This window comes from Orcinus orca, chromosome 20 (genome assembly GCF_937001465.1).
Source record: "Orcinus orca chromosome 20, mOrcOrc1.1, whole genome shotgun sequence".
Taxonomy (NCBI): domain Eukaryota; kingdom Metazoa; phylum Chordata; class Mammalia; order Artiodactyla; family Delphinidae; genus Orcinus; species Orcinus orca.
The window spans coordinates 52263866-52288363 of record NC_064578.1 but is presented as its reverse complement, the minus strand read 5'-3'; the positions used below and the strand labels follow the sequence as shown (position 1 = coordinate 52288363).

The 24498-nt window shown below is 55.1% G+C and overlaps 1 protein-coding gene across 4 annotated transcripts; it reads right to left on the bottom strand.

Moving 5' to 3' along the window:
• Positions 1-5548: 5548 nt before the first annotated feature.
• On the bottom strand, positions 5549-23966 carry MED25 (mediator complex subunit 25). Of its 4 annotated transcripts, none has more exons than XM_033417255.2 (18): positions 23747-23939; positions 23606-23651; positions 23256-23380; positions 16507-16605; positions 15968-16088; positions 15550-15712; positions 15290-15420; positions 14963-15050; positions 14674-14867; positions 14110-14238; positions 13610-13695; positions 13475-13532; positions 13271-13378; positions 10859-11047; positions 10458-10529; positions 10112-10330; positions 9675-9858; positions 5549-7360 (listed from the first exon to the last, which is right to left on the bottom strand). In XM_033417255.2, the coding sequence occupies exons 1-18, from the start codon at positions 23878-23880 to the stop codon at positions 7116-7118; spliced, it is 2391 nt and encodes a 796-aa protein (XP_033273146.1). In that variant the 5' UTR covers positions 23881-23939; the 3' UTR covers positions 5549-7115. The 4 variants fall into 4 exon arrangements, with proteins under 4 accessions (XP_033273146.1, XP_049559331.1, XP_049559332.1 ...); XM_004286160.2 differs by lacking the exon at positions 5549-7360 and adding an exon at positions 9091-9222 and having other exon boundaries at positions 23747-23966; XM_049703374.1 differs by lacking the exon at positions 23256-23380 and having other exon boundaries at positions 23747-23884.
• Between the last annotated feature and the right edge of the window lie 532 nt (positions 23967-24498).

Here is a 24498-nt window from a genome sequence, read left to right as displayed (position 1 = left end):
TAATGTGTTTACTCTCCCGTTTCCCCTTCCGGGGCGCACCAGGAAGCCACCTGTCCCAGCTTTCCCTGCAGTAGGAGGGGAAGATTGAGTTCTCACCTGTGGGAGCGTATGCCATGAGCATCATGACGTCACGAGCGAGCGTCACTTCCGGTCCCAGGCCGGTAAGAGCCAGTGTTCGCTCCCCGTGCCCTTGCTCTATTGCTCTTTCCAGTGTTGGAGACTAAAGAGGGTTTGGTTATTGAACGGAAGCAGCAGGACCCCCGAGTCACTGTTGGAGAAGAGCCGCCAGAGGGAACAGCCTGACCCAGGCTATCATGGTGGGGCAGTGCCGGAGGGAGGTAAACCCTCTGTTAAACCAGTGAGATTTAAGGATTTGTTAACATTAGTCTGATCTGACCACACACACACACACACACACAGGGCTCTTTAATCCTATTTGTCTACCCACCACATGTGCTCTGTAGTCTGTAGTCTCCAGGCCTTCGTTTACACTGTCCCCTCTACCTACTGTGCCCTTCCCTTTAGTTGTACCTATCAAAGGATGACCCATAATAGCATGTACTTTTCATTAAGCATGAAACCGGGAGTTCTCATTCAATTCCCACAAGGACCCTTCAAGGTTGGCTTATGAGAGCCTCAACTTACAGATATGAGAGAACAGGGTCTGCAAGGTGAGCTCCCTGATTTCTTCCTGCCAACTACAGGAAGGCAGGGACCACACCTTTTCCCTGCCACAGCCCTAACCCCTACCAGGCATCCAGTAAGTATTTCCCAAACAAATGAACTGCAAATTTTCGACCTCCAATGTCAACTGGCCCCTGCTTCCTGCCTGGCATTGTATAAAGTTCCTTGATTACCTCCTAGTTTGGTTGATCCTCAGCCATACACACCAGAGTGGGTCAGACTGGTTGTCAGAGCTGGTGCCAGCCTGTATCACTTAATTTAAAAACATATCGTTCTTGGAGGGACTTCCCTGGCGGTCCAGTGGTTAAGACTCTGCACTTCCACTGCAGGGGGCGTGGGTTCTATCCCTGGTCAGGGAACTAAGATCCCGCAAGCCACGCAGTGAGGCCAAAAAAATAAAATTAAAAATAAATAAATAAAAATATATCACTCTTGGAAAAGCAATAATAATAAACATGTCTTAGACACTGCTAAGCACTTCATGTCTGAGCTCACCGAAGACTTACACACCAGGCCATGAGGGTGACAATCTTATTATCCCATTCTACGGACAGGGAAACCAAGGACCAGTGAGGCAGGAGCCTGAGGTCACAGGCCGAGGAGAGGCAGAGAGAGATCACAAGCCCAGGTTTGTTCTTTTTTTTTTTTAAGATTTTTTGGATGTGGACCATTTTAAAAGTCTTTACTGAATTTGTTACAATATTGCTTCTGTTTTGTGTTTTGGTTTTTTGGCTGTGAGGCATGTGGGATCTTAGCTCCCCGACCAGGGATCAAACCTGCACTCCCTGCATTGGAAGGCAAAGTCTTAACCACTGGACTGCCAGGGAAGTCCCCCAGGTTCGTCCTTAATCTCAGCAGAAGCCCTTGGTCCCTAGTTGGTGGAAAAAATGAGGGGCATTAGGCGTGAACACCTTAACTTTCTGTCGCTCCTGCCCAAGGCCCACCCAGGGCCATCAACTAGGGGCTGGGACCCTCCCGTCCTCGTCACTGGGACACCTCTCACGTCTGCCTCTCAGCCACCACCTACCTCCGCAACAGGTACTGTTCCAAACACTCCCAGACTGGAAAAACCCGGACCTCGCCCACCTCTAAGCCCAGAGGCCTGTCTCCTCGCCGTCAGAGGCAAGGTGCCTTGAGATGGCCGTGTCCTGCCCAGCCTCTTCCAGTACAGTATGATCCACACTGGTTAACTGGCAAGATACGAGTTGGTACAATCACTGGTGTGCCAGGCATTTTTTGGAGGGAGCAACTGGGCAGTTCTGTTGCAGTTTAAGATGGGCACCCCACTAAAAAATAAATAAAATAAAATGGGCACCCCAAAAGGTCAGAAACATTCTACATGGCCAACAATAGGGGACTGATTTGAGAAAACTGTGGTATTCCAAGGGGGAATACCATGCGGCCATGAAAACGGACAGAGGGGGACTTGCCTGGTGGTCCAGTGGTTGACTCCTCACTTCCAATGCAGTGGGCGTGGGTTCAATCCCTGATCGGGGAACTAAGATCCCACATGCCGTAGGGCATGGCCAAATAAAAGGGACAGAGGGCTTTTTGCCCGGGTATAACCTGCAAGATACTCTGTCAGATGAAAAAAGTAATCTACAGAATAAAGCAGACTAAGTTCTAGAGATCTTCTGTAGAACAAAGTGCCCATAATTACTGACACTCTACTGTGCACTTAAATTTAAGAGGATAAATCTGTTAAGTGTCCTTACTACCCACCCCCCACAAACACACACAAAACAAAGGGACACAAGGAAACTTTTGGAGGTGATGGATGCCGACTACCTTAATTGTAGTGATGCTTTCGTGAGTGTATACATATATCCAAACTCAATCATACCTCAGTAAAGCTGTTTACAAAAATATAAAGCAGGCTGCCACTGGATAGAAGAGCCAGAAAATGAATATACTTCTCTGTTTGCTTCTACCTGCTCGTTCAGATCTCTGAAAGAACACACAAGAGATTGGTTACTGGTCTCCAGAGGGGGCTGGGAGAGACCATGCATTGGGTTGATTTTGGAACCTCTACAAGTGTGAACCATAGAAGGTTTTTTTATGCAAAAAATAAGTTCAATCTTTAAAAAGGCAAATAAACAGAACTGGCATACGCCTCAATTTTGAAATTTTCCAGCTGGGACTGTATCACACAGGAATCCCTGCACAAATGAGGGGTCAAAGATGTACGTATATGCTGATTCTCTGCGGCATTTTTGATAATAGTGGAAAACTACACAGTTACCCAAAGACGGCCCCCGTGACCCCCACCTCCTGGTATTATAATCCTTGTATTACCCTCTCAGCCTCAGTGTGGGCTGGACCTAGCGATAGCTGTAATGAACAGAATACGGCAAAAGCGACAGGCCATCACTTCCACCACTGAGTTACAAAAAGACTGTGGGTTCCATCTTGGGTGCCCTATGAAGAGGCCCACATGGCGAGAAACCAAGGGAGACCTCCAGCCAAGAGCAAGCAAGGAACTGAGGCTCTGTGTCCAGGCACCTGCAAGGAACCAGATCTGGCCAGCAGGCATGTGAATGACCTTGGAAGTGGGCCTTCTCCCAGTGGAGCCTTCAGATGAGACCACAGCCCCAGCCCACTTGACAGCAACCTTGAGAGACCTTGGGCCAGAGGCCCGAGCTAAGCTGGGCCTGGGTTCCTGACCCAGAGCAACTGCAGGACAATAAACGCTTATTGTTTTAAGCCACTGAGTGATGTTACATATCAACAGACAGCTTATGCCGCCGGGATGGTCTGTGGGATTGGAATTTGTCCACTTAATGGACTAGGGAAAGCAACCATTTAATAACAGGACATAAAGCCTCATGTAACGAATGATGTGAACAAATGGTCATGACTCAAGTGAAAGAAAAGCAAGATAAAGAACATATAGAAACTGACCTCATTTACATAAAACATTTAAGAAACTATAAACGTGTCTACAACCGCATGCATGTACACCCAACGCCAAACTGACGTATCTGCCTCTGGGGAGGATGCTGCTTCGCTCAGTGTTTGGGGTGAGAGGGGAGAATGAGATGTGAAAGGGTACTTCACTTCTTATTCTACACATTTCAGTGGTTTTTCACCTTTATGAAACTAGAATCCTGTGTATCGCAATAAATTTTTAAGGTTAATTTTTTAAAAACCCAAGATGGTGGGAAAATATATATTAGTGAGTATTGTGTACCTTGAAACAAATATACCTTTTTTAGAAGGTGTCGTTTCTCTCACAAATTTTCTTTATAGAGGTAGTAGGGGGGCATGCTCTCACCCAAGACAGGTTTCTAACCGTTAATGTGTCGGTGTTTTTTTGTTTTTTGTTTTTTTTTCAGTTATGTTCTGCCACTTTTGCCAGATCTGTTCCTGTGGAAGAATTCTCAGTTCCCAGTCTTGCTTCCAGCTCTAAATGCATGGTCCAAAAGCAAATTGGTCAAAAATGAAATGTTTCCAACCAGTCACTCATCCAATTACAGCCTTCATGGCTGCCCCGGTGGTACTGACAAACGGGCATGCATTTTTAGAAGCAGTTTTGCCCTCTAAGAGCACGTTCTGGCCAGTGATAACAACCATGGCTAATAGCAGCTCTCCTGAGAGGAGGGCTGTGCTGAGCCCGCCAGGTACTCAATCCTACGAGGAAGTCACTACTTGCCATGTGGGGAGACTGAGGCTCACAGAGGCGTGGGGACCTGCCCAAAGCCACACAGCTCATTGGTTCAGGACCTGGAGTCTAAACACTGAGGTGCTAAGGTTTGCACCATTTCTTCTACACTGCAGCAGCTTTATAACCGTACCTCGTGCTCAGAGAAAAAGGTTCCAGAAAGATTTGCTCTATTCGTTTTGGCCGGTTCTCGGGGGTACTTTAAAGGCTGTTGTCTACACCCCGGCTGTGAAGTGTGGAGGTGAGTCCTCCGTGTCTAGACCTCCACTCTCCGGGCCCACCCGTAACCAAGGGCTTTCTTCTGCCTCACCCTGTGTATGATATGCACCCGTGATGACACTGTGACAGTCCCTTTGGTTCCTCTAATTGGGTGCTGAGGTCAAGAGGGCCTCATAGGCCCACAACGGCCAAACCAGTGACTGGAAACATTTCTTTGTCTGATCAATTTGTCCCAGATGGACTCGAGCCTGTGTTTCCCTGCAGGGCAACGTCCACCCTGGTGGGAACGGCACGGGCTGCTCCCCGCTAGTCTTCTTTCCTTTTAGCGGCTTTGGACACAGTCGATCCCTCTCTCCTCAGAAACTCGGCTTCCAGAACACACGTGCCTGCCTGCTCCTCCTGTCTCCCGGCCCCCACCCAACTCGCACACGTGGGTCCTTCTCTGGCCTCTGTCCTTTGTCCTCGCGTCTTCTTCTTCCAGAGGTCACAAAATGGCGGCCCGGCGGCCTCGTGAGACCCACCAGCGGATTTTGTTTGGTCCTCACAGTGTTTTTTGGTTTTAATTTGAATGCAGTTAGGCGGGGCAAGCACTCCCCAAGTTCGCCACAGTCCCCATCAATCCTTGTCGTCTTACACCCGTCCGCGTCACACATTTCCATCACCTGCCTGGTCCCTGGAGCCATCTGAGTTTTCAGAAACCCCTGCTACGCACGCTGCCTGGGAAACCTCACCCGCTTTTCCCTCCTTCGACCGCCACTGGGATCTCCTGCTCCATCTCTCATCTGCGTCAGAATCGCCGAGGGAGCTTGTTCCAAATGCCGACGCCCAGCCTCCCTCCCGCCCCCGGATGGATTTGCTTCGACAGTTCTAGATGGTTCTAGACGGTTCTAGGGCAGGGATCGTAAACTCAAATGCCGGCAGGAGCCAGGTGGGCCACATAAATGAGTGCACTTGCCAGGTATAAGAAAAGTCGACGGCCAGAAATATAATCAAATGGAATCTTTACTGAACTCTGGTGAATGCATGGAACATAATACAAACATGTGTCATACTGGAGTTTATATTTCAAATCCAAAATTGAAAAAATACAAATTGAAAAATAGAAATATTTAATTACTAAAATTTTTTTTCTCTGTCGTAACTCTTCTGCTCCCTGACTTGAAGCCGGGAGGCCGACATCATCCCTGCCGCCCCCAGATGTCAACGTCAGGCCTTGGATGTCATGGTGGGATGGGTGGTTGAGAATTCAACCTGGACTCCTGAAGCTGGGAGCGATATTGAACTTGATTCAGTTTTGTAACGGAAAACGGCTGTTCACAAGCGTGGCCGCTTCCAAACGCAGAGATGCAGGACAACTACTGGAGAATGGTGTAGGACTGTCATCTTCCGGTGGAACCCACTTAGGAACCAGCAGCTTATTGCCCTGTAGTTCGTTCAATAACTACTATTTGCGGTCTGCATTCACACGATCGACATTAACCAACAAAGGCAAAGTGGACAGTGTTAGTTTTCATCAAGTCTGGATGTGGAGAGCCCTTGGGGGAATTTGGTCTTTAACACCACGAGTTGGGTGAACGTGGTCTGGGCCATGTCTTTCGTTTCTGGAAACCAACTGCAGCAACGAAAGGGAGTCAGAATATTCCCTGCCAACGACTTCCCCATTTTTGCCAGGACGGGGTGAACACAATCATACATTCAAGTAGCTGTTTGTGTATGTCCTTGCGGAGAAAAGAGAGTGTTCAGAAGGGTTGGAACCTCGATCAAAAGTCTCTGACTGACCTTCTCAGGGGAACCAAGGTGTGGCTTCTGCCTCATCTGAAATGAACCAAGTGGATGGACTGCAACGGTTCAGACTGCTTCCACACGTCCTGTGACAACCAGGTCACAGAGCTTCTATAAAACACATTGCGTCAAGTTCATCACCAGCCTGCCCATGGTTAAGGTACACGAGCCTGTCACGGACGTCGTGTCCTGTGTTCCGTTGACTTTCTTAGTAAGGTCAGTGCCTGGTATGATGCAACGATCTGAGTCCTTGGATCAAGGCGTCCCCTGTCGGTCCCGTGTGACACTGATCGTTTGATCACTACCATGGTCTGTAGCTGTGCTCAGGCATTTTGACCAGTCTCCGTGAAACTGTGCATTTCTCTCAACACACAGAAAACAGGTCACTTCCCGGTGTCGGGCCTGCCTTGGCACGGTGTCACAGATTTCTTCGGTCACATCGAGATTCTCCACACCACAAATAAATAAAGCTAACTGGGTGGTAACAGTTCATGAGCAGCGATAGAAAAGGCCACTATTGATTTGACTCATTCAAGCAACGGACTTGTCAGTCTTCGGATTTCTCTTCACCTCCCCATGGGATGCAGACGCCTGCTAGACTTAAAGGATGGTCCAGACAGACATGAGTTTCTGTTCGGGAGGCGTCATTTCTGCTCCCTTATAAACTCGCTGTCGGTAGGCTGGAATGCCCAGGTGACTCTTTTCACATGATTCCGGAACCGTGCGTGGCAGCCGTGCCACTGCTCCCGTCCGCTTCCCAAAACCAGCCCTACTGACACTTGAGGCCCTTTTTCAGTTCATTGAGTATTGCATCTCGCGTCTGCTCTGTGTACTGGTCGAAGCTCTTACTGTGCTTGGATTCATAGTGACGCCTCAGGTTGTATTCTTTCAACACAGACACGATTTTTTTGCATATTAAGCACGTAGGCATGCTCTTCACCTCCACAAAGAAATAGGCTCGCTCCCATTTCTCTCGAAACACGTGGCCCTCTCGTTCTCTCTTTCGTTTTGCCACTTTTGGTAGAGACATGGGTACAAGAAAGATTTCACTGTCTCCGAACGCTACCACAGGAACAACAACAGTGCAAGCCCCATGCCAAAGGCAACAGCCTCCTGCCTCGTGGTAGGGGAGTCAAGAGGGAGTGGTGGGGACTGTGGCGAACCAGAGAGCACACGCCCCATGGAAAGGGGCAGCTCCAGCCCGTTGTTTGCTAGGCAGAAGGGCGGGCCCAGGGGTGCCAGATCTTCTGACTTGTCAAGAGAAGCCAAGACTGCAGATTTTGTGTGTGTGTGTGTTTGTGTGTGTGTGTGTGAATTATCCTGATTTTTACAACTAACTTGTTAGGAAAAAAAATGCCACATATGCTAACACAGGGAAGGCCAAACAAAACTCATCTGTAGAGTGGCCCACGGGCCACCAGTTTGCAACCTCTCTCCTGGGACGGGGCCCGGGAATCTGATGTTAACCGGCATCTCAAACAATGCGGATGCTGGTGGTCCAGCCGTGGACCACGCTCTGAGCAACACTGCTCTAGGGTCTGACAATGGACAACTAATTTTCTGCCCCCAGGCCAGAGCACCCCTGTGCTCCAGCCACGTGTCTGTATCCAGCCGTCCCCTGGACGTCTCTCTAAGGACGACCTGAGGCCCCTTGCCTCATTACATCCCAAACCTGTACATCCTCCTTACATTCCTGCTGGGTTTCCCATCAGCAGGATGGCTCCACTGTCCACCCTGTCCAAAGCCCTGGAAGGTAGGTCTCTGCCTGGGACCTGGATGGAGCCTGCCCTCTCCACATGAGACCTCATCCATTCTGGTGTCTTCAACCACCAAACACATACTGTCACTAAGGACACACATCCTGAGCTCCCAACACGGCCTTGGTCACTTGGATGTCCCTGGACCATCACACTCACTACTGGCTCCTTCTCCCAGCTCCCTGCCTCAGGGAGGCCCACTGTCTACCACACACCCAGGCCAGGCCCTGGGCACCGCCCTCAACCCCACCCGTACACCCCCAGCTTTCTTCGCACAGCACACTAGTCTCTAGCCTCACCCCTCCTGCCCCCCGACTCGGCCCAGCCCCTCCTCTGGCCTCTCCTCTCCCCAGGGAAACTGCCCCAGACCCCTACCTGCCTTCCGTCCTGCCCCATCACATCCCATAGCCCAGAGGGGGCTTTCTGAGAGCCAGCCGACCCAGGCCTGGCCCCTGCTGGTGGCCTCCCGCAGCTCTTCTGCATCCCCTGGACAAGCCTCCAGCTGCTTGGTTTGGAACCTGAGCCCTGTCCCCGCCTGGTGCTTGCCCACCTCTCTAGGCCCCCCTCCCTTATGCTCATGCTCCAGAAGGATGGACTCGCTCCTCTGACCACCCCAAGCTTCCTCCTGCCCCCACACGTTCATTTCTGTGGTCTCCGCACCTAGACCGCCAGCACCTGCCTTCCCAGCCTCCCTGACTCCTGCTTCTCACAGATGCTGCCAAGCCCAGCTGGCTCAGAGGCCTCCTCCGGGCCCACCTGGTACCCTCTCTAGCTCCACGAGTGCACGTGGTCCTGGGGGCCCTGCCTGCTGCCTCCACATCTCCCTGGAGCCAGGCTGCACCAGACCGCCTGACTCGCCGCCAAGGCCCTGGCCTCACCAGCCCGGGGCCTCAGGGACGTCTGTTGAAGCGAGAACAAGGACAGAGGTGTCTCCCCCCGTCTCCTCCTGCCCAGTCCTGGGGGATGTCAGTGACGGGAGCCGGGGCGTGTGTTAAAAGGAACTTTATTGGGTGTCGGGGGTTCAGATGAGGTCCATGAGGATGTCGTCCTCCATGACGCTGGGCTGCAGGCCCGGCTGGGGGACCGGGCCCCGGGGACCCCCGCTGAGCAGCATCTGACCTGGGGGGCAGTGGGGAAGGGACTGCATCTCCCAGTAGTCCCTGGGGCCCTGGAGGGCCCTGGACCTGCTTCCTCCCTCCTCCTCTGGGAGCCCAAGGCACTGAGTGGTCTAGGAAGACCTGGGGGGACCCACAGAGTCGCCTTCTGACGCCATGTGACCACAGATAGTCTGTTTCCCGTTAAGCCTTTGGGAGCCCATCCCCCAACATACCTCTCTGGCCCTAAGACTACATTTCTCAGCAACCCCAGGAAGACACGCAGGAGGGGAATGGTGGGGAGAGCTCCTGCCTCCTTGGTCCCCCAGGAGCCCTTAGAGCCCCAAGAGCCATGGGGGACCCGCTATTCTTCAATCCCAGAACTTTACTTCCCAGAAGTCACTGGTCTTGGGGCTCCAGTCCAGGGGCTGTTGGGATACTCAGTCCAGGACCCTGGCCTCCCCCGAACCCCCTTACCTGGCAGTGGAGCCCTGGGGGGAAGCTGTGCAGGCCAAGACTGGGCCGGCGGCGGCGGGTGCAGGAGCGGGGGCCCCAGCTGGGGCTGCCCCAGGCCCTGGTGCGGTGGGGGCAGCAGTGCAGGGGCCCCCGGTGGCTGGAGGTGGTGGAGGGAGGCCTGAGGCGGGGGCACCCCAGTCTGGGGCTGGGAGAACAAGGAAAGCAGCTCAGAGGGCCCTGGTGGGGAGCCCCCACCTCCCCCAGCCCCTCGGGTAGCTTCTGGTCTTTCTTCCAAGGAATCTTATCAGAAGCCCACGTAAGACACATGGGGAGGAGCCAGGCGGGCCGCCAGTCACACCCTCCAATCAAACCAACCTCCCACCTCCAAGATGAGAGGAATCAAACTGTCAACGCCCAGGACCCACAGCTCCCATCTGCCCCCCGCCCCCAGAGCTCACCGGTGGTGGGTTGAGGAGGAGGCTCCGCAGTTGGGGGTTGGCCCCGGGGTTCTGGGGCCGAAGGATGGGTCCGGGAGGGGGCGGGCCGGGGGCCGCTCCGGGAGGGCCTTGTGGGGCGCCCGGGGGCGCCTGGGCAGCACCCTGGGGCTGCGGCTGCCCCGTGGCCGTAGAGGCCCCCACGGTACCCTGCGGCTGGGGCTGCGGCGGGCGGAGCTGGAGCTGACGGGAAGAGACGGGGGTGAGGGCAGAGCCCCCAGACACCTTGACCTCTGTGGTGGGGCCAGAATCACAGCCTCCTCTGGGGCCGCCCCCGCCCGGGCCCTGACCCCACTGGCCCTGTCCTCACCAGGTTCTGCGAGGGCCTTGCCTGGTCCTCCAGAATGGGGCCCAGCCCCGGGGGTGCCTGCTGTGCCCCCATCTGTGTGAGGAGAGAGGGAGCAGATCAGTGGCTGGCGGGGCGTCCCCATGTCGGGGAGGGTCTGCGCCCTGAGAGGGAACCTGTCAGGAGCTGGGGACCTTTTCTGCAGCGGGTGGGCAGGTCTGGGAGGTAAACCTTATGTTCCCAGGTCCCCAAGAGGGGGCTGTGTCTTGGAGATCCGACACGAACACTAAAAAAGGAGAGCAATGGTGCATGGCAACATGGGGACGGGGCTGAACTTGGCAGGAGTAAGTGCCCAGCGCTGGAGTCCCAGGAGGGCCCTGCGGGGTCTGGCCGTGAGCTCTGGGGCCGGGAGCCGCGGCGCTCACCCCGCGCTGCTGCTCCAGCTTCTGCTGCTGGACCTGCTTGTGGTTGGTGATGACCTGCCGGATGCCGTTGACGAAGCCGCTCTGGTCGTAGGGGATGAGGCCCATGAAGATCTTCTTCTTGGACGAGTACAGGAGCATGAGCACGCGCACCTCGCAGGGGGCCGTGTGCGGGAAGTGCACGCAGCCCGCCTGTGGGAGAGGATCGCAACTGGTCACACCCTGGAGAAGGAGGCCTCCCACCCCTCCGGGTTTCAGATGGTTCTAGAGGCCCCACAGGCCGGGAGTGGCAAGCTTCCTGCTCTGAAAGGTGGAGGAGACTCAAGCCTTGGCTTGAGGCTGCTCCAGAGAGCTGGGTGCCCAAAGGAACAGGGCGAGGCTGGGCACCTGTTCACTTGGGCACTTGCTGACCACCGGGCAGGAGAGCAGAGAGGAAGTCCCCCCAACTTGGCCACACCGCGGGAGGCTGGGAGGGCTCACAGCTGAGAGGGAGGGGCTTCAACAGAGAGCTGACACTGGAATCATGTGATCAAAGGTGGTGGCGGATACGTGACTGACTGGGAATCCAAGAGGCCCTTGGGGGTGCCACACCCTCCCAGCCTCAGTACCCGCAGTGAGAACCGCGGGTAGCAGCGCTAACACCACAGGGGATGTGACTCCGGGATGTGCCGACACACGTCAGGCAGCCTGCCCATGGCTGGACGCACGGAAGTACCCGGGAAACATTAGCGAATGTCAGGTAAGCCCGTAATACGCAGGGTATTCAGGAGGTGGGCTCTTGGGGGAGGAGGGGCTGATAAGACTGAGGTCCCCCCTATAGAACCTTGGCCAAGTAAGATTTGCTTTCTCACGTGAGGCAGACCCTGCTAGCTGTCTACCATCTGCCCTTCTCCCCTGGGTAGAGAACCCCGATTCCGTTTGGGTAGCAACATGTCTGGGTCCCAGTGCACTCATGGGTGCCTGTTCCCCGATGCTCTCCTATGCAGCCAGGGGTGGCCCAGTGGCCTGGGTCTGGCCCAGGACGTGAAGGGAAGCCTGCCCACGAGTGTGGGAAAGTGCTTTCCTAAAGAAAGGGAAATACACGGCTGATGCCACGCCTCCTTCTTGCCTTCCTACATCAAGTCAAACAAGAGTTCTCGAGCTTCGAAAACCATCTTACAACCACTAGAGAGAAGCCAAGAGAACCCCAGAGATCCTGGCCCTGACGTCATGGGGCTACATAAGTAATCCCGAGAGCTGCTCACCTCTGGATGTCCTGTTACGTGTCACAAATGAATGTCTGCTTGTACAGTGCTCGCTTTGGGGACATCCCTCTCAGAACCCAGCTGCCATGCTTTGAAGAAGCCCAAGACAAATGGGGAGGCCACATGTGGGCACCCGGATGGCCAGGCCCAGCTGAACCCCACTGACCTCACCATGTGAGTGGGCCATCTTGCACCTCCAGCCCAGGTGAGCTTTCAGATGACCACAGTCTCAGCCGCCACCTGACAGTAACCCCCACAAGAGTCCCCAAGCAAGACTAGCCCAGCTGAGCCCAGCTGACACACATGGGACTAGGAGAAAGCGTGAACTGTTGTAAGCCTCCACCCCAATCATCTATCTGCTCTAAAAACTCTGCTGGTTGGGTGTATTGCTATCTGCAGTTGCAGGTATTCCCAACTCTCAGGATCACCTTCTTTGTAGAATTTTCCTGAGGATTCCATGAGGTAATCCGCCTAAAGTCCCCTCTCCTAGAAAAGTGCCAGGTCCACAGGATGTACTCGTTAACCGGTTCTGCTCTATTTAGAGAGCCTCCCTCAGTGTTATGAGTTGAACTGTATCCTCCGAAAACACATGCTGAAGTGCCAAACCCCAGCACCCGTCAACGTGACCTTATTTGGAAATAGGGTGTTTGCAGATGTAACAAGTTAGGATGAGATCATTAAAGAAGACCCCAGTCCAAATGACTGGTGTCCTCATAAGACGACAGAGACACACACACACAGGGAAGAAACACACAGAGGGAAGGCAGCCATGTGACAACGGAAACAGAGACTGGAGTTTTGCTGCCTAAAGCCAACCCCGCCAGGGGCTACCAGCTGTAGGAGGCAAGGAAGGGTCTTCCCCTAGAGGCTTCAGAGAGCACGGCCCTGCTGACACCCTGATTTCATTCAGACTCCTCTTTTCCGGAAGTGCGAGAGAATACATTTCTGTCGTTCTTGGCCCCAGGAAGCCAACCCAGCAAAGCCCCGTCAGAGTCAAGGGTGTTAACACGGAACAGACCTCAACCTGGTGCTTGTTGTAATTATAAAAAAAAAAAAGCTAAGGCTGAGAAACCCGAGGTCACAAAGGCAGCCCCACCATCAAAAGTGGCTCCCTGGGGCCCACGAAGATGGGGAGTGGCCACCTGCCCCCCCACCCGCCCACCCCACTCACAAAGCCGTTGCCCATGATGCGGTAGAGGCCTTTGAGGGAGTCCAGGTCCTTGTTGGTGAAGTGGAACTGGACCATCCTTGAGTTCCGGAACAGAGGGCCCAGGGTGGTCTGTGGGAGACACTGACGTGAGCCAGCGGGCGGAGCAGGGACCTGAGGACAGAGGCGGGGGGGGGGGGGGTGGGCGGCTGTCCCCTCCCCACTCACCAGCAGCTGCTGCGGGATGAGCTGCATGATCAGCTTCTGGGGCCACTGCTCTGCTTTCCTGGGGCAACAACGGGAGGGGCGTCAGGAAACGCACACCCCAGCTTCCCGCCCGCCCCACCCCCAGCAGGCACCTACAGGTTCTCGCCGTGATTCACGTAGACCTGACAGGGCAGTGACCGAGTCAGCTTGGTGTTGGCGTCCACGGAGGCAGGTTTGGGCTTCTGAGGGGAAGAAGGGCATGTCACAGTGAGAAAGGCCCTGAGCCTCCATCCCCTTGGCCTCTCCTGCCCTACCCTGGGAGCCCCGAAACTCGGGACCCCCACCCCAGTTTAAGTCCCATGAGCCCTGGGCCCCTCCGCCAGACCATCAATCCCACAATCCTCTAGCTTTCAAATTCCACAAACGCTGGGGCTCCTCCTCTTGCCCCCGAATCCCACAGCCCTCTGTCCCCTAGATGCCACCATCCCCCGGATCTTCCCTGGACCGAGAATCCAAGACCTCTCTTAATCCTGAATTCCGGGCTATAAATCCCACGTGTCCTTGGAACCATCCTCAGGACCACAAGTCCCACGACCCCATGGGGGCCCCGGCCTAACCCTGCACCCCACCAGGCCTGGCCCCATGGATCCACTCACCTCCTGCCACTCGAGGACCCCGCTCCAGGCCAGGAGTTTGTTGGAGACTGACTGCTGCCCGCCGAGTGCCGGGGCCCCGAGCTGGGCCGGAGAAGGGCCACTCACCCCTCCTGGGGCCACGGTGCCCGCCTGACAGAGGGGAGGAAGGAGGGCCATGGGGCAGGGTCAGACCATCTTCTGGGGGGAAGTGTCCTGAGAGAGGGACAAACCAACAAGCAGAACGGGACGGAGGTCCCTTCCTCTGCACCCCCAGGCCCAGAACACCACTGGGCCATGCCTGGGACCATAAATGCTCTGACCCTGTAGGATTCAAAGACTCTCAAGGCCCTGATGTCTTGCACTCCCAGGAGCCCTCGGGCTCCTGAGAACAGTCTTCACCCACCCGGAACCACAAACCCCATGATTCTGCCCCCGGACCCTGCAGTCTCAGTGTTGCCTACAGCACAAGCTCCACGAGCCCCCAAGGACACCGAACAACAAGACCCACGTGCCCTTGGGCCCTCCTCAGAAAGGCCAACTGCTCCTCCCCTGCACTGTGCTGGCAGCCAGAAGGCAGGTACCTACCATGGACGGTGCCCCTGGCTGTGCAGGGGGGGCCAGGCCCGGGCCAGGGGCCACAGTGGAGACCAGGCTGGGCTGGGAAGCAGGAGGTGGCTTGGGGGCGCCGGGGGGCCCTGGGGGCAGCGGGGGGGCCTGGGCCTGGCTGTAGGGGGGACCGGCTCCCGCAGCGGCTTGCTGAAGGGGGCTGATGGGCGGGACTGCGGGAGACACCAAGGGAAGCGGTGGGGGCAGGTGTGTGGCGAGCGGCCCGGCTGCCCCCACCCGCCCTGCCACATCCCCGCCCAGGACTCACAGCGAGGGCCCAGCCCAGCCTTCTGGTTCTTGGCGGCCTCCACTGCGTTCTGGGCAGCGACCTGGGCTGCACTCAGGTTCCCAGGGACCTGGCGGTAGAGGGGAGGGGCTGGTGAGGACCACCCTCCCCAGCCCCAATATCGCAGGAGCTCGTGACTCCCATCACCCCACAGGGACATGATTCCCCACCCTAAAAGTTCTACTCTCCAGGTGTCTCAAGGGAGACACCCATCACCCCCAAGGCTCAACATCCAGCTAGGTCTCTCCCAAGGGGCCAGGGCTCCCTCAAGGCCCCAGGAGCGTGTCCCTTCCCCGGTGATGTTCGCACCTGGTACTGCTGGGGGACAGGGGGCAGAGGCTGCTGGGGGGCTGCTGAGAGCGTGGCCCCCGAGGGTGGTGCTGGAGGCAGGGGCACAGGCTGCTTCGGCTGCAGGGGGCCGGGGGCCGAGCCACCTCCGACTGAGAGCCAAGGATGGATATCGAGCCCCACGAGAAGGGGATTGAGAGACGGGAAGAAAATCCAAGTAAGAAGAAGCCGGGGAGGACGCCCCTCCCACCCCCGTCCCCCCAGCAGCACCCGGGCCTCACCTGGCAGCACAAGCCCCCGCACGAGCACCATGTGCCGCGGGTCCTGGCTCACGTCTGCTGGCGGCTGCAGCGGCTCCAGCATGGCCGGGGGAGCTGCCTTCTCGAACAGAAGCCGCAAGGCAGGCAGCTTCCGGGGAGACACGATGGAGAAGTAGATTCCTCGCTACAGGAGAGGGGACAAGCAGTCAGGACAAAGCCACCAGGCCAAGCCCTGGCTGTCACACCTGCTGGGCCCTAAAACCAAATCCCATCGGGCTTTGGGACAGGAGACCCCAAGACCTGTATTAGCTGCCCCAGAGAATTCTGGGTTATAGTTCTTCCCACAGGAGCCAGCTGAGCTGGCCACGGAGTCTGTGGCGATCCTGTGGCCCAAGGCAGCAGGCCCCAGCCCTCCTCCCTCAGACCCAGGAGCCCTCACCTCCCCTATCTTCTGCACGAGGGTCTCCGTCGTGCACCCAGAGTACGTGGTGCTCTCGACAGCAGGCAGCAGGTACGGGGGCGAGTTACAGATAAGGAGGCAGACTCGGTGTGTCTGGCCGCTGCCGAGGACAAGGAAAGATGTGGAGCGCGTGGCAACAGGGGCCCTGAGAAAAGACCCAGAGCCGGCACCAGCAGAGGTGCAAGTCCTCCGGCCCACAGGAAGTCAGGAGTCAGGCCCCTATTTCACAGCTGAGAGCACTGAGGCCCGGAAGAGCCTCCTGACTCACTCTAAGATGCCCGGCAAGCAGGGCAGGCAGGAAGCAGACCCAGAGCTGGCTCCCCTTTGATGAGGACACCGAGACTGGGCACAGGCCAGGTGATCTCATCAGAACACCGTCTGGACACCGCCTGCTTCCCAGCCCCGTGTCCAGCATGCAGAGCCCACCCACCTCCCCACAGTGAGGCCGGGGGTGGAGCCCCATGACAGGCAAAGCAGGCTACGTGCCCGGCGGACAGAGACCGGCGTGGGCCACTCACATCTGCTCCCGCATCTTCCTGAAGTCATCGAACAGCTGCAGGGCTGTGCTGAGGCCTTCCGCGATGAGGCTGCAGCTCTCGCCACCCCCGCCCATGAACCTGCAGGGGGCCAGGCGGTCAGCCCCTGGGGGGCCCTGCGGCTCCAGCCCCCAGCCCCTGGGCCACCCTGGAAGGGCCCGAACCTGCGCCATCCCTCCTCATAGACTGTGCACCTTGGGACGGGGACACTGCCGAGTTTCCTGCTCTATCCCCAGTGCCGGCACGAGGACAGGGGACATTTGTCATCTCCTGCAAGGCAGTCCCTCTGGCAAGAGGCCCCACCAGAGGATGGAACAGAGAAAGGGCCCAGGACTCTAAGCCCAGGATCCTGTGCTGTGTCCCAGTCCCTGTGCACCTTGCCCTCTCTGGGCCATCTGCCCTGGCCTCACCCCAGCTTCCCAGCCTGGTGCAGGGGCCTCCTCTGTCTTCCCACAGTGTTATGGGTTGAATTGGGTCCCCCAAAACGGGTATGCTTAAGTCCTAGCCCTCCACCACACCTTAGGATGTGACCTGATTTGGAAACAGAGTCTTTACAGAGGTAAACAGGCTACAATGAGGTCCTTAGGGTGGCCTTAATCCAATATGACCGGTGTCCTTATAAGAAGGGGGACTCGGGACACAGAGACAGACACACTCAGAGGAAAGGCAATGTGGATGTGACGAGACACAGGGAGAACGCCACGTGGAGATCAGAATGTCACTGCCACAGAGCAAGGAACGTCTGGGGAGACCAGAAGCTGGAAGAGGCAAGGAAGGCACCCTCCCCTAAAGTTCCAGAGGGAGCACGGCCCTGCCCACCCCCATCTCAGACTCCTGGACCCAGAACTGCGAGACAATAACTTTCTGTTGCTGTAAGCCACCTTGTTTCTAGTACTGTTACAGCAGCCCCAGAAAACGACTACACACAGATCTGGGCTTCTCCCCCCAGCTGATCTACAGAGGGGTCCCCAGTGTCTGTCCCCGTGTGGCCTGTGGCAGGCCTCTCCTAGACTGCAGTTGTTGTCACCATGATTCTTCGGGTCACGTGGTCACAAGGCTGAACCTTTGCCGCAGGGGACATCTGTGCAGACTGGGCCCCGCTCTGGGAGCCCTAAGGGCTCTGTTGCTCTGAACCGTGGCCCCTGTGTCTGTGTCGGCACCTGTCTCCCCGACAAGGCAGGGACGGGGGTCTCTGACCTCCCTTGTCGCCAGCCTCACCGACCCCACCCCACCAAGCCTGGCACAAGGGAGGCCTTGGGAACTGTGTGTTACATAAACAAATGGCTTCAAATACAACCCTGGCCATCAAGGCCAGAATAGAGCCAAGCCCTCAGCTGGGCATCTGGGGCCCTGTCCACCTTCCACTCCATCCTCTCTGGGTGCAAGTCCTCCAGAGCTTCTTGGGTGTCCCTGGACTCCATGATCAGCCACGCGCCCAGGCCTCTGCCTGTGCTGTCCACCCCAAGACCATGTACCACTGCCCCTTCTGGCACAGGTAGAAACCCTGCTTGCCTAACCAGACACCCAGCCCAGTGTCATCCTCCTCCAGGAAGCCTTCCTCACCTGCCACCTGATCTCAGGGCCCACCCTCAATCACATCACGTGTCCCCCAATACTGCGAATGTCAAGCTTCCTTCCACAGCCCACCTCCCCTCCAGACGGTGCAGCCCTCAGTGAGGGAGAGCCAGTGGTCTGAGCCAGCTCTAAAAGTACACAGAGTCCTGGGAAATGCCTGCTGAGCAAGTGAGCCACCGAAGCATGCCCCCTCTGTGCCCACCTGAACGCTTTCCCGGTGTAGACTCCTGCCCTCTGCGCCCACGCTCAGGGTGCTCAGGCCACACCACTGTTCCTCCCCACGACCCACTCCCCAGCCCTCCTCTTCCTCACCACCGAGACTCCAGTTTGCACAGGAATTTGAATGGCGCAGAGTTGGGGGAGACCCCGATAAATGAACCAACTCTGGATCCACCCTACTGCCAGCTTCCTGTGCTGGAAGAAATCAAGCCATCTTCATGGCTGGGGCTGAGGAGACAGGGGTGAGGGGGCAGGGGGAGAGACAGGAAGCAACTGCTTCAGGCATTCGGGGTCTCCTTTTAGGGTGATGAAAATGTTCCAGAACTAAATAGAGAAGGTGGCTGCACAACATTTTGAATGTACTAAACGTCACTGAATTGTTCACTTTAAAATAACTGCGTGTTGGACTTCCCTGGTGGCGCAGTGGTTAAGCATCCGCCTGCCAATGCAGGGGACGTGGGTTCGAGCCCTGGTCCAGGAAGATCCCACAGGCCGCGAAGCAACTAAGCCTGTGCACCACAAATACTGAGCCTGTGCTCTAGAGCCCCCGAGCCCCAACTACTGAAGCCCACGCGCCTAGAGCCCGTGCTCCACAACAAGAGAAGCCACTGCAGTGAGAATCCCGCACACTGCAACAGAGAGTAGCCCCCGCTCGCTGCAACTAAAGAAAGCTGGCGCGCAGCAATGAAGACCCAACGCAGCAAAAAATAAATCAATATTTAAAAATAAATAAAATAAAATGACTGTGTGTTATGTGAATTTCATCCCAATTTCTAAAAAAAATAATTTACGAGGGAAAGTGCGATTGACCACTTTGAGATCCCAAAGCTGGCTTTTTTCGTATTGAACAGTAAGCATAAGCCATCTTGTACCAACTCAGAGAGAGACACATAACAAATATTCTGTCCAAGAAATGAGAAAACCTTAAAAACGGGCAGTGGGAGAGGGAATTCCCTGGCGGTCCAGTGGTTAGGACCCCACGCTCTCACTGCCGAGGGCCCAGGTTCCATCCCTGGTCGGGGAACTAAGATCCCACAAGCTGGGTGGCACGGCCAAAAAAAAAAAAAAAAAAAAAAATGGGGAATGGGAGAAAGCATGACCAGTTGCAAAACATGTTTTAAATATCATAAAGTTTCAAATAAACCCCTCAAGTAATAAACATAAAGTAAAAACAAAATGATTCCTCATCCTCATGCCTCTGCCCCCAATTGTTCCGCCCGATGTCACACCACTGAGTCCTCACCACCCATTTTCATGGGCCAAGAGGCCCCGGGAGCCCCCCAGAGGGACTGAAGGAACATGAACAGCAGCCAGCTCTGACCAGGGACTTCCTACTGCCAGACCCCTGCCCAGCCCATCACCCCAGGGAAACACTGGCTCCAAGAGGGCGAGAACTTTGCCTGCCTCATACCCCCGACTCCTCGGTGCCTGGAACAATTTGCCCCACAAACATCTGTTGAATGAATGAAGGCACAGATGAATGAATGAATGCACAAACGCACTGTCACAACGCTATGGGGAAGACACTTGGGCTATTTTCCTTCTACCCTATCCTTTTTTTTTTAATCTTTTATTATTATTATTATTTATTGGCCGCAATCGGTCTTCGTTGCTGCGTGCAGGCTTTCTCTAGTTGCGGCAAGTGGGGGCTACTCTTTGTTGCGGTGCGCGGGCTTCTCGTTGCAGTGGCTTCTCTTGTGGAGCACAGGCTCTAGGCACACAGGCTTCAGTAGTTGTGGCGCACGGGCTTAGCTGCTCCGTGCCATGTGGGATCTTCCCGGACCAGGGCTTGAACCCATGTCCCCTGCAAGCCACCAAGGAAGTCCCTACCCTAGCTTTTCTGATGCTGGGTCACTAGCTGTAGGGAGGAGGGGGAACCGCCCCTCTTGTCAGAAAGGAAAATGTAACATCAGAAATGAACCTCTCCAAAGCAAGGACATTTCAAAAATCACACTGCTGGGCTTCCCTGGTGGCGCAGTGGTTGAGAGTCCGCCTGCCGATGCAGGGGACACGGGTTCGTGTCCCTGTCCAGGAAGATCCCACATGCAGCGGAGCGGCTGGGTTCGTGAGCCATGGCCACTGAGCCTGCGCGTCTGGAGCCTGTGCTCCGCAACGGGAGAGGCCCCAACGGTGAGAGGCCCGCGTACCGCAAAAAAGAAAAAAGAAAAAAAAAAAATCACACTGCCTGCTTTGTTCCATAAGTGATGGATGTTCCAGGAAAAGATAAGATTTCTCCAAGCGTGAACAAAACTTGCTGACTTTCTTCGTGATCTCTGTTACAGCAGGGCCCCGAATGCCACAGAAACTGAATTTAGATAGTTACATAGGACTTGATAAAACAGTGACGACTGTGAATATTAAATAATGGCTTAAAATGTTTATCAGCTGATTGGGAGGATTCCGGTGAGCATACAGCACACAAAGCTTTTTTATTTGGTTATAGGTACAGTGTATTCTAGGTCGGTTAAAGGGGAGGGTGAATATGGGATGAAAGTATTCAGAAAGCATTTCCCTCTTATCTTCCCAGTGCCCTTGACATTTTTAAATAAGGGGGTTTAACTGCTTTTCCTGACACCCACCAGAAGGTTTGGTTTCCTGGTAATTATCTTCCCCACAGCTTTCACTCGTTCATTTATTCAGCGAAGGTCTCCTAAGGCCTCTTGGGTCCCAGGCCCCAGCTGGAAGCAAACAGCAGGAGAAACACCCAAGTCCTGGACATTCACAGTCCAGAGGTGTGAAGCTATGACAGGGAAACACCTGGGAGCAATGGGGTCAGAGGAGAGAGCAACTGGCTGCTTGCCAGAATCAGGGAAAGGACATTTGAGTCAGGTCTTGATGTTTATATAGGAGTTTACGGGGGGGGGGGAACCAGATTATGAAGTGCATTCTGGGCATTCATTCATTTACTCACTTGTTCAACAAAGTTTTCCTTAGGCCTCCTTTGTGCCAGGCCCTGTGCTGGGTGCTAGAGACTTGAGGAACATCAGACTTGGACTTGGGCCTCAAGGAGCCCCCCATTCAACATTATTCAAGTCTTACCACAATCTAGTCCAAAGGTTCTTAAATGGGGTGGATTCTGCCCCCAAGGAGATACCTGACAACGTCTGGAGACATCTTTGTTTGTCAGACTGGGGGAGGGAAGTAGCCACTGGCATCTGGGGGGTAGGGGCCGGAGATGCTACTGAACACCTTACAATGCATAGTACGGCCCCCCAATAACGAAGAGTCATTTGGCCCAAAGGGTCAACAGTGCTGACGCTGAGAAACCCTGCTCTACCCTGACCATGAATTCTAAAGACCATGAGGGGGAAACTTAAGAGTCAACTTTGCAGTGAACATGCAGCACCCAGTCCAGCGCATACAGCCTGGAACAAAGCAGGTGTTCAACAAACATTTGCTGCAGGGACATACAAAGGTAACAGCGAACTGGTGTTATTTAATGAACTCTGACCAGACCCTGAGCTGAACACAGTATGAAAATCAGGTCCTGTGATCCTCCCAAGAGTGCTGAGACATGGACTACCATCATCCATCTGCAATCCAAGAAACCAAAACACAAAACAACAGCAAAAGCTTAGGTAGCACTTAATACGTGTCAGGCACTGTTTTGTTTTTTTGTTGTTTTTTTTTTTTTTGCGGTACGCAAGCATGTGGGATCTTCCCGGACCGGGGCATGAACCCGTGTCCCTGCATCGGCAGGCGGACTCTCAATCACTGCGCCACCAGGGAAGCCCTCAGGCACTGTTTTAAAGAGGCATCAACTCGTTTAATTCACAAAGTATCCCTACAAAGTCACTGTAACCATGTCTCCAATGATCCTCGTCTCCTAGTATTCACGCCCCCTCAAACACTGGACAGGACTGACTTGTGTACTAAACAGAATGTGATAGAAGTGATGGTGTGTGACTTCCAAGGTTTGATCATAAAAAGCTCTGTGGTTTCCTCTTTGCTCTTTCTGTTGGATTGCTCAGGCAGAGGAAAGCCAGCTGTTGGAGGACACTCAAGCAGCCCCACGGCTAACATCTGGCAAGGAATCGAGGCCTCTAGCCAATAGCCATAGGGTGAGCCACCCTGTAAATGGATCCTCCGGTCGCAATCAAACTGTTGGATGACTGCAGCCCAAAGTCATGGCAACTGCAATCCCACAAGAGACCCTGAGCTAGAGCAACCCATCGAAGCCACCCCTGAACTCCTTACTTACAGAAACCACATGAGATAATAAATGTCTGTTGTCTTAGGCCGGTTAAGTCGTTTGTTTTTTTTTTTGGCCGCGCCTCCAGGCATGTGGGATCTTAGTTCCCAACCAGATATCAACCTGTGCCCCCTGCAGGGGCAGTGTGGAGTCCCAACCACTGGGCCGCCAGGGAAGTCCCAAGCTGCTAAGTTTTAATCTGTTACCCAATAGTGAATAAGTAACACGATACCTATAAGTACTACTGAACTTCCCGTTTTAGAGACAAATTATATTAGACACAGGGGGCAGAGAGTTCTGTTGTGGTGGAGCCATGCTGTGGCCCCAGTCTGTCTGCACCTGCAAGAGCCTGCAATGTGAACTATCACAATTCACTCCAAAGCACAAAGGCCTAGCGCCACCCCTCTTGCACTCAGGCTTCAATGCCTCCACCTGAAAATGGAGAACTAGAGTAGAAATGAGAAGCAACAGGCAGAAAAGGGAGGAATCACACGTGGGTGCTGGAGTTCCACAGGCCTCCTTGACTGGGAAGTTCTTTCTACTTCCGAGCCAGACAGCAACATCAGCTAAGCACACAGAACCGACCACAGAAGTGACTTAGGGATAAAACCACAATCCCCATCACAGTCCTTTTCAGCCAACTAATGTGAGGGGATGGATCCTGCAGCTCAAATCCAAGCCACCATTCCTCCGCGGTCCGTCACAGGGTCCCCCAACCCTTCCCAAAGCCCAGAAAAGAGCTCACTTAATGCCATCGAGCCAGGTGACAAACTCATAGGCGCTGCTGGTGGGAGCGTGACATTGTACGTAGGACTCTGGGGCGCAGTCCACCGTGTTGAACACCACGAGGCTGTACTGGGTCCCCCCATACTGGAAGGGGAGGACAGAGAAATTTTTTATCTGGGACCCCAGCTCCCTTTTCCCTCAGGGGAGTTGGGGCTCCCAGCTCCCCGTCCCTTAGACCCAGGAGTCCAGACCCCAGCCCCTCCCACCTCAGACCCAGGAGTCCATGTGCCCGCCCCCTCCTCTCTCAGACCCAGGAGTCCGGATTCCCAGCTTCCCTCTTCCCTCAAACTCAGGAGTCCCAAGACTCACGTCTCCCCCGAAGTCCGTCTCGGCAGGAGGACCACCATTAAAATACCTGTAAAGGTCGGAGGTGAAAGGTCGGGGTGAGGCAAGAGACTGTGGAAAACTAAAGTCGGAGGGCGGGGTTGGAGTCGCGGAAACGGCACTCACTCGATGGCCGGGAGCAGGTAGTGCTTGCGGAGCCCCTCGAAGTAGGGCCCCAGGTTGGCCGTGCCCTCAATTACAAACACCACGTCAGCTACGAGGCCCCCGGCGCGGGCCGGGCCCTCCGACCCGGGGACCATACCCCGCGCCGCAACCGTCACCGCCGCCGTAGCCACTGCGGGATGACCGGAAATGCGCTTGCGCTGCGCGCGCAGCCGCGCCAGACGGCCTTGCGTCGCTGTTGACGCTCTAGCGGCCATGTTTGTGCGGGGCACCCAAGGCTGGTGGGTTTATCTCCATCCTCCTTCGCACCCAGTGTGTGCAAGACTCAAAAAGGACCTAGCGAACCCCTTCGGGGGCCTGATGTGGAAGACTGAATTATTGGTAGAACTGTCGAGAGCGAAATATATTGAAAGCGGTGCGTCAGCCGCCATTTTTGAGCGGGGCGACGATTCCGACACTAGTTTCAATGGGAGGGTCTGGAGACCTGGTTGCTATGCAACGCGTACGCTGCCCTTGTTTTCCAAAAGAGAGATTAGGTTTCTAGTTAAGTTCTTTCTGGCTTGGGGGGATGGGGGGGTCGTGTGAAGGGTCCAATCACAGCATCCGAAACGGCGTTACTAGGCAACGCTTTAAGGTTGCAATCAACTCTGAAGGGAGTGCAGCTGTTTTTCCCACCCTGAAAAGAAGCCGAACTCCAACCCAAGTGGAGGTTGCTAAGCAACACCTGCTAGTTGTTTTCTGGGAGAAGAGCCAGA